Below are 16,628 nucleotides of genomic sequence, written 5' to 3'. Positions count from 1 at the left end.
CAAATCTAAGTTCAGTATACTAAAATGAAAATTAATTGTGAATTACTAATTATTCAAAATAAGGAATCATTCTTATTTAAAGAAAATTTGCCTTTCTCTTAAAAGATACAGTTATTATGCCCACACTGCTACAATATTACTACCATTATCACCTGAATGGTAACAATGGGGCAAAATTAATTCCCACTTCTTCTAACAAAGTGTCTCAACTCTCTAACATTAGTATTATTCAGCCAAGGAATCATAACCAGTTCAAATTTCACCAGGACTCATCAGGACTTCAACAAGATCTTTGTGGTTAAACAGATTACATTTATGTCAAAGATATGCTAGATTTCATCTTCAAATAACAGAACTGCTTTCACCAATGTTTGATAAACCATTTGAAGAATGATACTACTAAAAATGTCTGAGAACATTTTACCAGGTACATAAAAAGTTAGCTAAATCTCTGCAATAAATTTGCAAAACCTGTATTATCTTCTTTGCCTAGGATTCTAGGAAAAGCTGCTCTTCCTCTCAATAAGAACTAACATTTCAGCCAACTAAAATTATAGCAAGGGGAAAGAATATACCTACCCATGCTGTGTGCTCACGTAAATAGCAGCCTTTGTATTCTATACTGTTGGGATGTTTTATTCTTTGTAGAAACTTGACTTCCTTAATAATATCCTGCCATTTCTGTGGGGAGAAAAAAAAACAAATAAAGGAAAAAATTATGAACAGCTGCTTTTCCTTAGCAAGTTGTATAAGAAAAAAATAATTATTAGACTAAGATGGGTTATCAAGGACATACAACTTTATTTGTAATATTTAAATACCAAAATAATAAATTAGAAACTTACGTTTATACAGTATATAACTCAATTTACACAACTTACAAAATTATTCCATTCAGGGTAGGACAAATTTTAGTTTTGTAAAATGTACCATCAATGGGTCTTATTAAAATTTTACAATCACACATCAGATATATTGATGAAAACTATATACCATATTTAGTGATTTTTCTTCAAAAGTTCAACTTCCCTTTCTTAATTGTAGCTTTTTGGTGTATAATTTACATAGCACAAAGTTAATCTATTGTGTTTTTGGCTTATATTGTCTGCCAAACATTAAGGTTTAGTTTGCTTTTTAAATTCAAATGAAGATTTTAAACCCCTAAGTGCACACCTTCTAAAATAAAATGTTAGAGAATAATTCATTACTATATGGGAAAGTGGAAACAGTGTCAGACTTTATTTTTTGGGGTTCCAAAATCACTGCAGATGGTGATTGCAGCCATGAAATTAAAAGATGCTTACTCCTTGGAAGGAAAGTTATAACCAACCTAGATAGCATATTGAAAAGCACAGACATAACTCTGCCAACAAAGGTCCGTCCTAGTCAAGGCTATGGTTTTTCCAGTGGTCATGTATGGATGTGAGAGTTGGACTGTGAAGAAAGCTGAGCGCCGAAGAATTGATGCTTTTGAACTGTGGTGTTGGAGAAGACTCTTCAGAGTCCCTTGGACTGCAAGGAGATCCAACCAGTCCATCCTAAAGGAGATCAGTCCTGGGTGTTCAATGGAAGGACTGATGCTAAAGCTGAAACTCCAATACTTTGGCTACCTCATGCGAAGAGTTGACTCACTGGAAAAGACCCTGATGCTGGGAGGGACTGGGGGCAGGAGGAGAAGGGGACGACAGAGGATGAGATGGCTGGACGGCATCATTGACTCGATGGACATGAATTTGGGTGAACTCCAGGAGTTGGTGATGGACAGGGAGGCCTGGCGTGCTGCAATTTATGGGGTCACAAAGAGTCAGACACGACTGAGCGACTGAACTCAACTCAACTGATATGGGGAAGTTCAGAGGGGGGTGGGGGGGAAACAGTATAAAAACATTTTCCTACATATTTTACTAACAGCATTCCTCAATGACACATACCAAGAAATACACATAAACCTTCAGTTATAAGCTACTCCATGACAACCTTAGACACTTAGGCCATGTCCTAAACATAGTTACTCTTAAGAAGCAACCAGAGAACTCTAAGAATACAGGATACTAGGTCCATATCCAGAGACTCCAGAGGTTTGGCAGGTGTGGGATAGGAACTAGGAAGTCTATTTTTTGTCCTTGTTTTAGTTTTCAATCTTTATCGTTGACTCGGGCCATATTTTCAAAGCCAGGGAAACTAGCATAATAGAAAACTTGAGAAAATATTTTGTACTAGAATGTAAGACCACATAATTCCAATGTTATTTCATAAGACCTCAACAAAATAAAGCAAAATATGTTCACAATTTTTATATAAAATGTGTAAGATATAAATTCTAAACTCAGAAAATGTTTCCACAGCTTTCAAATTTCAAAGATAGTTGACACTTTTAAAACAAAACAAAACCCAGTATTTTTTCAGTGTAAAGTAATGTCAAGAAGGACATTAGTATTAGATGAGAATAGATGACTTCTAAATGAAACTTTTTATTCTAGGTGTGACTAATCAAACAGATTCCAATACAGTACAAGTGCACCTATGAAAGCTATTTCTAAAGTTGTGCTACAGAATGGAAAATAAGAGACAGTAACCGTATAAGAAGTTGAGTTTTTTAGGTATCAAAATGATGGAACAGTAATATAATAGTGTTGTTGTACTCATTGTATGATCACCACGAAAACAAGATTTATCATAAAATAATGAAATTCCAAAAACGTAGAAAACCAAAATCTTTAAAAGTTAAAGACTGATCCAGCAATTCCAACTCTGATCAAACACCTAAAAGTCTGTACAGAAACTAAGGACTCAAAAAAAGTATTTGCATGTTTGCTGCTGCTGCTGCTGCTAAGTCACTTCAGTCGTGTCCAACTCTGTGCGACCCCATAGACGGCAGCCCATCAGGCTCCCCCATCCCTGGGATTATCCAGGCAAGAACACTGGAGTGGGTTGCCATTTCCTTCTCCAATGCATGAAAGTGAAACATCAAAGTGAAGTCGCTCAGTCGTGTCCGACTCTTAGCAACCCCATGGACTGCAGCCTACCAGGCTCCTCCATCCATGGGATTTTCCAGGCAAGAGTACTGGAGTGGGGTGCCACTGCCTTCTCCGAACCTATGTTTATAGTGGCATTATTCACAATAACAAGGCAGCAACAGAAACCTAAGCATTCACTGACAGATGAATGGATGGATAAACACACACACACACACACTCACAGGAATATCACTCAGCCTTAAAAAGGATGGAAATTTTGACACATACCACAACATGGATAAACTCTGAGAACATTATGTTAAGTAAAATAAGCCAGTCACAAAAGGACAAATGCATGATATCACTTACATGAGATACTTAGTCAAATTCATACAGACAGAAAGTAGAATAGTGATTTCCAGGGGCTGAGGGAAGGAGGGAATGGGGAGTTGCTGTTTAATGGGCAAAGAATTTTAGGTTTTTAAGATGAAAAAGAGCTCTGGAGATGAATGGTGCTGATGGATACAAAACAATATGAATGTCCTTAATGCCAGTGAACTGAATACTTGAAAATGATTACAATGGTAAATGTGTTATATGTATTTCACCACAATTAAAAATAATTATGTTGAAAAATTAAAGATTTACAGATCCCAGTTTTTAAAAATAGACTATATTCCACAAAATAAATTCATGCAATTAAATATACTGAAAAGCACTAATCATAATATTAATGAACTAAAGTATACTCATCGTAGTATTAATAATTGTATTTAAAAATTTTTTCATACTAGTTTTTTATAATCAGCCCTTAATTTCCAAATCATTAAAAAAATTACATACATATAATTTACTATTAAATGCATCTTATCCTAGTTTACTCCTTTAGAAACTGATAATCGAATAATATATTATACCACAGTTTAAAAAAATTAGAAACTGGGGCCAAGTTGGGAAGCTTCTAAGATGCCAATAATGTGCTGATAATGGGCTCTAGGGACAAGTTAAATGGGTACACTCAGTTTGTGGAAAAAAACAAAACAAAACAGACTGAGATATATGTTGTATTTGTATGTACTTTCAGGTACGTTATACTTTTAGAAAAAAGTTCAAAATATCCTCAATTAAAAACAGCATGTCTTTTTCTAGCATGTGAATAAGAATGTAAATATCTCACTTACCTCAGTGGACTGCTTTCCACTGTAAGACATTTTCTTAATAGCCACCACTTCATTGGTGCGTACATCTCGGGCCTTAAAAAAAACAAAGAAAGGATCATTGTAAAAATTAACAATCTGGGCAATAATTTCTTTGAGAATAAAAGCATTCATAAGCTACCTGTCAAAAAGGACATCAAAACTGACTTTGAAGAACATTAAAAAACACCACCAATAACCATATAGTGAAACTTATCAAATCATCCAGGAGCTGGTACTTTGGAAAGAAATATAAAGCAGGGTTTAACTTTCAGAGATCTATTTAAGGAAAAAACAGAAATTTGAACAGCACTATAACAAAGAGACAACATGAGACTAGTATATATACATATAAGCCTATGCTAATCAATTTTGAAATTGCAATGAAATGGACAATTTTCTAGGAAGGAATAAATTACTACAACTGATATTAAGAAGAAAATATGAGTAAAAGAAACAATGGTGGCAGACTGAAAAGAACATCAATGAACTATCTTTAAAGTACTCTTGAGTGGGGAATTCCTTGGCAGTCCAGTGGTTAGGACTCTGTACTTTCACTGTGGAAGGTGTGGGTTTGATCCCTGAAGTCCATGGAATTCTCCAGGCCAGAATACTGTAGTGGGTAGCCTTTCCCTTCTCCAGGGGATCTTCCCAGCCCAGGGATCGAACCCAGGTCTCCCACATTGCAGGCAGATTCTCTACCAGCTCATCTACAAAGGAAGCCCAAGAATCCTGGAGTGGCTAGTCTATCCCTTCTCCAGCATATCTTCCCAACCCTGGAATTGAACCAGGGTCTCCTGCATTGCAGATGGATTCTTTACCAACTGAGCTATCAGGGAAGCCCAAATAAAGACCAGAAAACTCTAGAAATTTTTTAAATATTATAGAGCATTAGAAGAATTTTTCATTTGGATAAAATACACTATAATTACAGAAATACAAAAGATTTTTACTAGAAAAAATTTCATAATTTACCACACTTTTGTAAAGGGGGAAATAAATATATAAGCACTTCATAAATGCTGAAAATGTAGAAAGGGCCCCACTCTAAATACATTCAAATGCAAAAAAGGCCACATTCTTAGAAAACACAAATTAGAAATGTAGATTCTTAACATGATGAAAATGAAAGTCGCTCAGTACTGTCCAACTCTTTTCGACCCCATGGACTATACACAGTCCATGGAATTCTCTAAGCCAGAATACTGGAGTAGGTAGCCTTTCCCTTCTCCAGGGGATCTTCCCAACTCAGGGACCAAACCCAGGTCTCCCATATTGCAGGCGGATTTTTTACCAGCTGAGCCACAAAGGAAGCCCAAGAATACTGGAGTGGGTAGCCTATTCCTTCACCAGGGGATCTTCCCCACCTAGGAATTGAACCACGGTCTCTTGCATCACAGGCAGATTCTTTACCAACTAAGCTATCAGGGAAGCCCTTTCTTAACATGATAAATCACCTCTATTGTAAACAACTATTAATCAGGCTTAAGACAAGACTGCTAAAATGCTATCACAATTATTATTTAATAGTGCTGAAGTCAGTCTGAAAAAAAGTAACAAAATATAACAGGAAAGAACTAGAAGTTCCAGTTTCTATTTAACTAGAAAAGAAAAAGCCAAACTCCTATGTGTTAAAAAATTATACTATACATTAAGAAGGTACATGTGAATAGCTGCGAAATAATTAAAGTGGATTCACTAAAAGCATCAGAACCATCTCAAAACATCTTTTGGAAGAACTCATCTTCAATTCAAATTTTAAGGAGTTTCCAAAGATAAGACTTCTAAATTATTTTACGGTGATGGCTGCTAAACTCATATTTACTGATAATGATTGAAATGCACACACAAAATCGGTGAACTTATGGTATATAATTTATACTTAAAAAAAGACAGCACATCTGTAAATTATTTCTCAAGAGTGGCCTGAAAAAAAAAGACTCTGTTAAGTGGGCCTTGGGAAACTTACTCACATTCCAATTTCAATTACCAGTGAATTGGTTAGGAAACTGGCACTACTTATTGTAATGGGTGAATCAGATCTATCCGCAGAAGCTCTGGCTTGAATATATAATAAATTTATTTTTTCAAAATATTCTCTGCTTATCTAAGAACCCCTTTCTTTTAATCAACATTTCTAAACAGCTATATTCCTTTCTTTTGTATCAGGTGAGATATACTTTACATACCATACAATTTTGGCATTTAGAATATTCACTACATGCAACCAACACCACAGTCAATTTTAGAACTTTCATCACCTCAAAAACAAAGTCCAAATTGTTCATTTAGAAATAGTTAAAATGGTAAATTTTGTGTGTATTATACAATAAAAATCTTCTCCATTAACAAAAAAAGATAGCAACTCCACACCCTTTAGCTAACACCCTCCTGTTCTTTTCTCTGCCCATGCAACGCCAAGCAACAACTAATCTACTTTTCTGTCTCTCTAGAGATTTTGCCCTTTCTGGACATTTCATATAAATGAAACCAGGTAATATGTGGTCTTTTGTGACTGACTCTTTTCCAGATTCATGACTAATGATACTGAGCATCTTTTCATGTGCTTCTTAGCTATTAACACATCTTTCTTGGAGAAATGTCAATTCAGACTTTTGCCCATTTTTAAATTAGATTGTTTTTTGATTGATTTAAGAGAGTTCTTTACATATTCTAGACACAAGTCCCTTATCAGATTATGGATATATGATTTACAATTTTTCTGCTCCTATTCTGTAGGCTGTCTTTTCACGACTTTGAAGCATAAAACTTTTTATTTTTGATTATAGTCAGTTTATTTTTTTCTTTTGTTGCTCATGATTCTGGTGCCACATTTAAGAATCCTTTGCCTAAACTAAGGACATGCAGATATACCCCTGTATTTTCTTCTAAGAACTTTACAGTTCTAACTGTGACATTCAGGTCTTTGATCCATTTTGAGCTAATTTTTCTATGCTACGAGGTATGTGTGAGGTGTGTGCATGTTTGTGCTCAGTTGCTTCAGTTGTGCCCAACTCTTTGTGATCCCATGGACTGTAGCCCACCAGGCTCCTCTGTCCATGAAATTCCCCAAGCAAGAATACTGAAGTGCACTGCCATTTCCTTCCCCAGGGGATCTTCCTGACCCAGAGACTGAATCATCTCTGGGTCTCCTGCACTGGCAGGCAGGTTCTTTACCACTAGCGCCTCTGGGGAAGCCCAGGCTACTCTCCAGTTGCGGTGCACAAGCTTCTCATTGTGATGGCTTCTCCTGTGTTGTGGAGCACAGGCTCTAGACACACGGGCTACAGCAGTTGCTGCATGTGGGCTGAGTAACTGCAGCTCACCGGCCTAGTTGCTTGGTGGAATGTGGGATCTTCCGGGACCAGGGATGAAACTGGTGTCCCCCTGCATTGCAAGGTAGACTCTTAACCACCAGACCCAGGGAAGCCATAAACTGCTATACTTTTAACTGGCCAAAGCTTAATTTAAAAGTGGGTACACTAAACGCCATGTAGTATTCTGGACTGGATTCTAGGACAGAGAAGAGACAAACCAGGAAATGTAGAAAAACTCGGGACACCAGTTCGATCCCTGGTTGGGTAAGTAAGATCTCACACGCCATGGGGCAACTGAACCCGCATGCCACAACTAGAGAGAAGACCGCACTGTGCAACAGAAGATCCCACAGGCTACAACAAACACCTACTGCAGCCAAAAGTAAAAAAAATTATTTAAATAATAAAAATAAAACCCCACATAATAAAGAATACATAAAATAACACATTATAAAATAATTACATTCATTTTATTGATATAAATAATATACATTATTAATAAATAATACATGTTAAATTAAAACATGACCATTAATAAAATCCAAACATAGTAATGACAGAATTCAAATTAAATGACCAAGTTAAAACGAGATAGGACTTTTATTTATTCGTGTTTTTAAAAAGCAAAATATAAAAATATTAAATGTTCGTTAACATGTTTTCCTTCCCTTCAGGATCACATATCTTGCTTACTTATCATGTCTTACTAGTTCCTCTAATCTAGAACAATTTCACAACCCTTCTTTGTCTTTCATGATACTGGCATTTTTGAAGAATATACAATGGTATTTTTAGAGAATGTAACTAAACTTGTGCTTGTCTGACAGTTCTTCAAGATTAGATTCTGATTATACACCCCTGGCCAGAACACTAGAAGAATATTGTGCCCTTCCCAGGGTATCTTATCTGGAGGTATACAATGTGTCCATTCCTCACTGGTGTTACCAATTTTACTCACCTACTAAAGGCATTGTCTCTGGTTTTCCAAAGTGTATAGTTAAAGTTACCATTTCCTACCTTGTATCTAACAAGCAATCTGTGGAGAGATACTTTAAAACCATGTAAATATCTTGCTCATCAAAAATTTCCCTTAGATTTAGCAAACACTAAAGCCCCAAACAAAATGACAGTTCACTATGATGATAACAAAATGCTGATTCCCCCCCATAAACACCTATGCCATTCCCTTCACATGTATCAGTCAGGCATTCTATTTTAAGGAAAAGCTCTCCCTTTTCATCCATCCATCCTTCTCTATCATAGAAATTATGAATTCCCTTTTTATTAAATGGGTATAATTCACTACTATCTTTACACTGATGTTCAAATTCTTTCAGATTTGGCCCTCCAAGCTGGCTCCATTTTCTTTCTGACAGGCCCCATTTTCTTTTTCTTTTTTTTTTAAAGCACTTTTTAGCTTTCTGATAGCTTTCTTATAAGGCTTATCTTTTATGTTCCCTGCCCCTGCAAGAAAATGATACATTTCTCCAGAAAGCCTAGATGGGAGGTGAGTTTGGGGGAAAATGGATGCATGTGTATATTTGGCTGAATCGCTCTGCTGTGCAGCTAAAACTATCACAATATTAATCAGCTATACTCCAATATAAAATGAAACATTAAAAAAAATAACCTACATGTGGAAGAAGTCTCACAGAATATCTACTGAACACTGGCAGAAGACTTCATACAAAACAAACAAAAAAAGATCTCATACAACCAAAGTTGCAAGAATGATCACCATGTAACAGGGTAGGGTGAATTTTAAAAAAAAAAAGGAACTGGGACAGGACTTGTGCCCCTGAGGGTGAGCTATGAAAGAACAAAGTTCCCTCAGTCTGGGAATCCCCTTCACTTCTTGGGAGATGGGCTGGGACAGACAGTGAGCTTCACAGGCTCAGAGAGAGTCCAGCAACCAGCCTGCAGGAGACAGGGCAGGCAGAGACCAGCACAGATGGTCCTGGCCACCTCCCTTTACTCCCCACCCCAAAATGCACATCTGGGCCGCAACAGAAATCACAAAGGTCTGTCTAGTCAAAGCTATGGTTTTTCCAGTAGTTATTTATGGATGTGAGAGTTGAACCATAAAGAAAGCTGAGCGCCAAAGAATTGATGTTTTTGGACTGTGGTGTTGGAGAAGACTCTTGAGAGTCCCTTCGACTGCAAGGAAATCAAACCAGTCAATCCTAAAGGAAATCAACCTTGAATATTCATTGGAAGGACTGATGCTGATGCTGAAGCACTTTGGCCACCTGATGCAAAGAGCTGACTCTTTCATAAAGACCCTGATACTGGCAAAGACTGAGGGCAGGAGGAGAAGGGGGTGACAGAGGAAGAGATGGTTGGATGGCATCACTGACTCAATGGACATGAGTTTGCGCAAATTCCAGGAGATAGTGAAGGACAGGGGAAGTCTGGCGTGCTGAAATCCACAGGGTCGCAAAGAGTCGGACACAACTGAGGGACCAAACACAAGTTAACACACATGTAAAGGGACAGGCAGGGCCCTACCACAGCAGCCTCATTTTCTAGGAGCTCACAGTAGATGTGGCCCCACCTCTATGAGCTCAACACTGGTGGATTCACACTGCTACTGGCAGCTTTGCAAGCTCAGTGTCTGAGGGGCGTTACGGGGGATTACTGGTGCTTCCAGAGATGGGGAGGTCCAGTATTGGCAACTGAAGGATTTGAGGGCACAGGCACACAGAGGCAGAGCCTGGGTCTGGACTGATTCTGTAGCCCCCATGGCAGGTCCAGGTGCCTGATTGTGGTGGATCTCCCCAGTTGGTTTTGTGAGCACAGAACCTGAGGGATATCCAGGGTGACGGCCTGTATTCCTCAACTGAGGTGGGGCCAAGGGTAGTGCCAACTACAGTGTACTTTGTGAGTGCACACAGCAGGCTGCACCACAGAGCCCACTTCCTGGTGGACAGCTTCTGTGGAGGAATACACAGTGGCTGCACTCCCAGCAGAAGCACCCCATTCCTACCTACCTCATACCATAGCTCAGAAACCAATTTGGGGGCTTCCACTGCAATAACTGGGAAGCAGACCTTATCTCCAACAGGGCTGTGACAATTACAGAGCAAACAGGAGGCCCTGCTCAACATCCAGTGCACTATCAAGAGGATAAAAGTCACCATACACCGAAGAAAGACATGGCAGGCATCTGTATTAAAAACAGTCCCTGGGCCAAAAATATCAGACTCACAAAGGCTACATAAGGATGCTCTCACATAATGAAAAGGAAAAAGAAATACTATGTGAGCATTAGCCAAGGAAACCTATCAATAATATCAAAAGTAGATTTTTAAAGCAAGAAATACTGTAAAAGGTAAACAGTGAAATCTTAATGGTAATGGGACAATTCAACAAGATACAGTATGTCTAAATTTGTATATTTCTAGTAACAGATTAGAAATGTAAAAAATAAAACAAGATAGAGCTAAAAGGCAAAATAGATATCAGTGGAGATTTTGAAACACCTCTTTCAGTTACTGACACAACACACAGACAAAAACAAACTAGTAAAATCAAAAGACTCAAAAGATCTGAAGACTATAACCTACAAATATTAGCTATTTGACATACATAGATCATCACACCAACAAAATTTTCCAGTGTACACACTAGAAGAAAATAATCACAAAAGATACATTGACTGATCAAGTAACCCAGATACACAAGGAAATCCTGAAAACTCAATTAAAAAAGAATACCCAATTTTCAAAAACTGGATGTAATATTTGAACAGATACTTCCAAAGACATGTGAATGGCCATTAAGCCTATGAAAGAGAGCTCAACATCACCAATCATTAGGGAAATTACACATTAAAACCTAACTAAAATACCATTATACACCCATCAAATTAACTCCAAATGACCATCAACATCTAATGCTGGCAAGGATACATACACTGAATTCTCATACACTGCAAATGGGAGTGTAAACTTTCTACTTAGTGAAAAAAGTCTGGCAATTGGCCATAAAACTAAATATACACTTTCAACAAATCTTAGGTAATTACTTAGAAGAAATGAAAAATTGGGTCCACAAAAAGACTTTTGTGGACTTTTGTAAATAAAAAAATCTTTAAATTCAAAAATGTTATTAAAAACAAAGAAGGACATCATGTATTAATAAAGGTTCAATACATCCAGAAGATATAATTGTAAACATTCACATACCTATGGACAGATCATTATGTATAGACAGTTCTACAATAACAGTTGGAAACTTCAACTGTTATTTAGTCACTAAGTCATGTCCAACTCTTTTGCTACCCCATGGACTGTAGCCCATCCAGGTTCCTCTGTCCATGGGATTTTTCAGGCAAGCATACTAGAGTGGGTTGCCATTTCCTTCTCTAAAAGATCTTCCCAACTCAGGGATCAAACCCACATCTCCTGCATTGGCAGGCAGATTCTTTACCACTCAGCCACCTGGGAAGCCCTGAAGACTTCAACACTCGAAAGGAGAGGACAACCAGACAGAAAATAAGTAAGGAAATAGAGGACTTAACATAATAAACCAACCAGATTTACAGAATGCACATTCTTCTCAAGTGCACATGGGATATTTTCCAGGATAGACCATGTTGTGCCAAACACCAAGTCTCAACTGATTTTAAAAGATAGGTATCATCCAAAGTATCTTCTCTGACCTCAACGGGATTAAGTCAGAAATCAATAACAAAAAAAGGAAAATTCACAAGACTGTAAAAACTAAACAGCATACTTTTAAACCAATGTACCAAAGAAGTCATAAGGCATGGTAGAAATACTGAGAGTTAAATGAATAAAAAAATACAACACATGGAAACTTATGGAACCAAGTGAATGAAGTGCTCAGGAGGATATACATTCATTCCCATTTTTTAATAAGCCAAGAAACTCAATAACTAAAACTACTGTCATATTATATACACACAGCAATACAAGTGACTATAAAATGAACTATGGCCTCTGTCTCTTTATATTATTATTTTTTATTTTTCCATGACTGAATTTTAAGTATTCTGGTCACTGACTTAAGCCTTTAACACTTACAAAATAGACTGCTCCAAAGCTTCCATGGCCAATTTCTCTGAGATCTGTGAAGAGCTTCTCTGGATCTTCTTTGAAGAAGAGCTCTGCAATTTCAGGGTCCTTCAGGCTGCCCGCACGGTTGGTTGATGGCATCCTGCTGGGCAATCAGCTGTCTGATTCTAATTTTATACTGCTATCCCAATCCTTGGTTCATCTGTATGAATGAAGCCACGCTGGCATAAGCTATTGTAGAGAAATAAGAGAAGAAAAAAGTCAGGAAAAGCTGCTAAGAATAATTTGTATAAGATCATTTTCTGATAGCATATATAAAGTTACTTCAGGCCGAGAATTTCACTGAGAAAGAAGTGTGATCTGCTAGTTCTGCTGCTAAGTCATGTCCGACTTCAGTCGTGTCCGACTCTGTGTGACCCCATAGACGGCAGCCCACCAGGCTCCCCCGTCCCTGGGATTCTCCAGGAAAGAACACTGGAGTGGGTTGCCATTTCCTTCTCCAACGCATGAAAGTGAAAAGTGAAAGGGAAGTCGCTCAGTCGTGTCCGACTCTTAGCGACCCCATGGACTGCAGCCTACCAGGCTCTTCCGTCCATGGGATTTGCCAAGCAAGAGTACCAGAGTGGGGTGGTGCCATTGCCTTCTCCAATCTGCTGGTGCAGGAGTTCCTAAATCTGGCTCATCATCACAATCACCTGTGGGGCTTAAAAAAATAAAGGATTCCGATATACAGGTCAGGAAGCAACAGTTAGAACTGGACATGGAACAACAGACTGGTTCCAAATAGGAAGAGGAGTACATCAAGGCTGTTTATTGTCACCCTGCTTATTTAACTCATACGCACAGAGTACATCATGAGAAACGCTGGACTGGAAGAAACACAGCTGGAATCAAGATTGCTAGGAGAAATATCAATAACCTCAGATATGCAGATGACACCACCCTTACGGCAGACAGTGAAGAGGAACTAAAAAGCCTCTTGATGAAAGTGAAAGAGGAGAGTGAAAAAGTTGGCTTAAAGCTCAACATTCAGAAAACGAAGATCATGGCATCTGGTCCCATTACTTCATGGGAGATAGATGGGGAGACAGTGGAAACAGTGTCAGATTTATTTTTGGGGGGTCCAAAATCACTGCAGATGGTGACTGCAGCCATGAAATTAAAAGACGCTTACTCCTTGGAAGGAAAGTTATGACCAACCTAGACAGCATACTCAAAAGCAGAGACATTACTTTGCCAACAAAGGTCCGTCTAGTCAAGGCTATGGTTTTTCCAGTAGTCGTGTATGGATGTGAGAGTTGGATATGAAGAAAGCTGAGTGCCGAAGAATGGATGCTTTTAAACTGTGGTGTTGGAGAAGACTCTTGAGAGTCCCTTGGACTGCAAGGAGAGCCAACCAGTCCATTCTAAAGGAGATCAGTCCTGGGTGTTCACTGGAAGGACTGATGCTAAAGCTGAAACTGCAGTACTTTGGCCACCTCACGCGAAGAGTTGACTCATTGGAAAAGACTCTGATGCTGAAGGGTTGAGGGCAGGAGGAGAAGAGGACGACAGAGGATGAGATGGCTGGATGGCATCACTGACTAGATGGATGTGAGTCTGAGTGAACTCCGGGAGTTGGTGATGGAGAAGGAGGCCTGGTGTGCTGCAACTCATGGGGTCACAAAGAGTCGGACACGACTGAGCGACTGAACTGAACCACACATAGGGTAAGCATTACCAGACACACAATTTAAAAATTAAATAAATGTTTACATCTTAGAAGGTTTATCTAATCCTTACCTAATTCTCAGGTAGTGAGCCCACTGGCAGAAGACACAGGCTATTAAAGAAGTATGCATGCCAACTTAATGTGTACCCATAGGAAGTTTCTAACAACAGAAAGGTTAGATTCCCATCTATTAATGATTTTCAAATGTAAGAAAATACACAAAGAATTTAACTCAGTAAGTTGTCTTTCTTTTCCTTTCTTATGCCAGTGTTTAATCAACTCTTTATACAGACATTAAGGTTCTGGAATGACACTACCTGAATATGTCCTGGCAACACTAATTACAAGCTGTGAACTGAGTAGCCTTATTTTCCTAAACTGCAGAATGAAAACAATAGCCTACCTAATACAGTGGTTGGTGAAGGTTAAATGAATAAATAGAAGCATAGATTAGTATTTAGGCATAGTAAGCACTACATTAAATGTTAGCCACTTAACTAAATAAATTCACCAATTAAAAAAAAATCTCCCAAAGCTATTTCACTTGCCTCTTAATTAATGTCATTAGATTCTAACTCTCCTCCACTTCATAAAGCTTTTAAGCAGGTATCTAAAAAGGTCCAGAAACAAACCCATGTATGTGTACCTAGGAATTTAGCATACAATTAAAGAAGAAACAAATTTTGTCAAGAGAACTAAGAACCCATTTGGAAAAAATTAGAGAAATTATATCCCTATCACATACCTTATATAAACACTACTGCTAAATGGCTTAACCAGGCCTCTCAAATCAATGAGTGAAGAAAAGTATTTGAGAAAAATAAGTGTTGTTGAGAGACACCAATAGCTATTTGGAAAAAAAAAATAAAACACCTGTTTCTCAAACTAAATGTCAGAATTACATACGGGTTAGAAAAGCAAATATTAAACTTGGAAGGAGGGGCCATGGAAAGACTTCAAATAAAAGGGACAAATAATAAACTTGGGGAAAAAAATGTTTGAAACTTACACTTACAAAGGGTTAGTATTTCTAATATGTAAAAAGTTTCAACAAACAAGACAATAATCTGACAATCTTACATTCTTAATATACAGTTTCTAAAAACAGCATGCACGCACGTACACACAGACACACACAAAGAAAACACTATCCCAACAGCTCAGCAGAGACATGGGTAGTTCACAGAAGAAAGAAAAAAATACAAAGAAAAGAAACAGTCATTAAATATGTGAAAATATGTTCAACATCACTCAAAGTATAAGAAATACAAGTTAAAAGTATCCTAAGATTTAATTTTATACCTATCAGAACAGCAAAAATCCACCACACACTGACATGTGGTGGAAGAGAAATACGCACTATTATACAGTGGCAGTGGTATTGCAAAAACAGTACAAAACCTATGGAGAAAAACCTACAAAAATCAAATGTACCCTTAACATTTCACACAAAAATCCAACTCTAAGGAACCCATATCAAAAACACTTACATAAAATATAAGCAATGATAAGTGCACAAAGTGAGGAACTGGGGGAAGTCCCTGCTGGTACAGTGCTTAGGACTCCACGCTTCCACTGCTGGGGGCTTGGGCTGATCCACAGTGGGGGAACTAAGATCCCATAAGCATTGCGCACACTTCCCCCCACCCCCAAATTAAATAAAAAGATAAAAAAAACAAAGTGAAGAACTGGAACTCATTACACTGCTGATGGCAATTTGAAAAGGTACAACCATTCTAGAAAACCATTTAACAGACGCTTATCAAATTAAATAAACATTTATTATGTGATGTAACAGTTCCTTAACTAGTTATCACTTATTCAAAAGTTATAAAAACAAAGGCACACACAAAGACTTGTACATAGCAGCTTTATTAATAATAGTCCCAAACTGCAAATAATACAAACATCTATCAACAAATATATATATATATATATATATAAAATAAAACTGTGATATATTCACACAATGAAATTCTTTTAAAAGTAATAAAAAGGAATAAACTACTGATCCATGCAGCAACCCAGAAGACTATCAAAAGCATTATGCTCCATAACTCCCTGGCAGTCCAGAAGTTAGGAATCCAAGCTTCCACCTCAGGGAGTGGGTTTGATCCCTGGTCAGGGAACTAAGATTCCACATGTGGGCAGGAGGTGGAGGAGGGGTGGAACAGCCAAAAAAGAAAAAAAAGGGCATTATTCTCAAGGGGAAAAAAAAAAAAAGGCCAGAAATCAAACAGTAAAAACTATATGATATCCCTGATAAATTTTCAAATAGGCAAAACTAGTATACAGTGAAAGATTCATGGTTGCTTGGATCAGCTTTGGGAAGAAAAGAGGAATTGACCACAGAAGGGCTCATAGGAACTGTCTAGGGTTCTAGAATGTTCTCTACTTTGATTTCAGTA

At 37.8% G+C, this 16,628-nt stretch overlaps 1 protein-coding gene across 1 annotated transcript in view; it reads right to left on the bottom strand.

Moving 5' to 3' along the window:
- TAOK1 (TAO kinase 1) overlaps positions 1-16,628 on the bottom strand; it is a 110,292-nt gene that overhangs the window by 51,430 nt on the left and 42,234 nt on the right. The window contains exons 2-4 of the mRNA XM_019981136.2: positions 12,519-12,740; positions 4,139-4,210; positions 580-681 (exon numbers count right to left, since the gene is read on the bottom strand). Coding sequence (XP_019836695.1) covers positions 580-681; positions 4,139-4,210; positions 12,519-12,650 — 306 coding nt within the window. The 5' untranslated portion in view covers positions 12,651-12,740. The remainder of the gene's footprint in view (positions 1-579; positions 682-4,138; positions 4,211-12,518; positions 12,741-16,628) is intronic.

Source organism: Bos indicus, chromosome 19 (assembly GCF_029378745.1).
Source record: "Bos indicus isolate NIAB-ARS_2022 breed Sahiwal x Tharparkar chromosome 19, NIAB-ARS_B.indTharparkar_mat_pri_1.0, whole genome shotgun sequence".
NCBI lineage: Eukaryota > Metazoa > Chordata > Mammalia > Artiodactyla > Bovidae > Bos > Bos indicus.
Note: the sequence above shows the minus strand (reverse complement) of the source record. Positions and strands in the feature narration are given on the sequence as shown.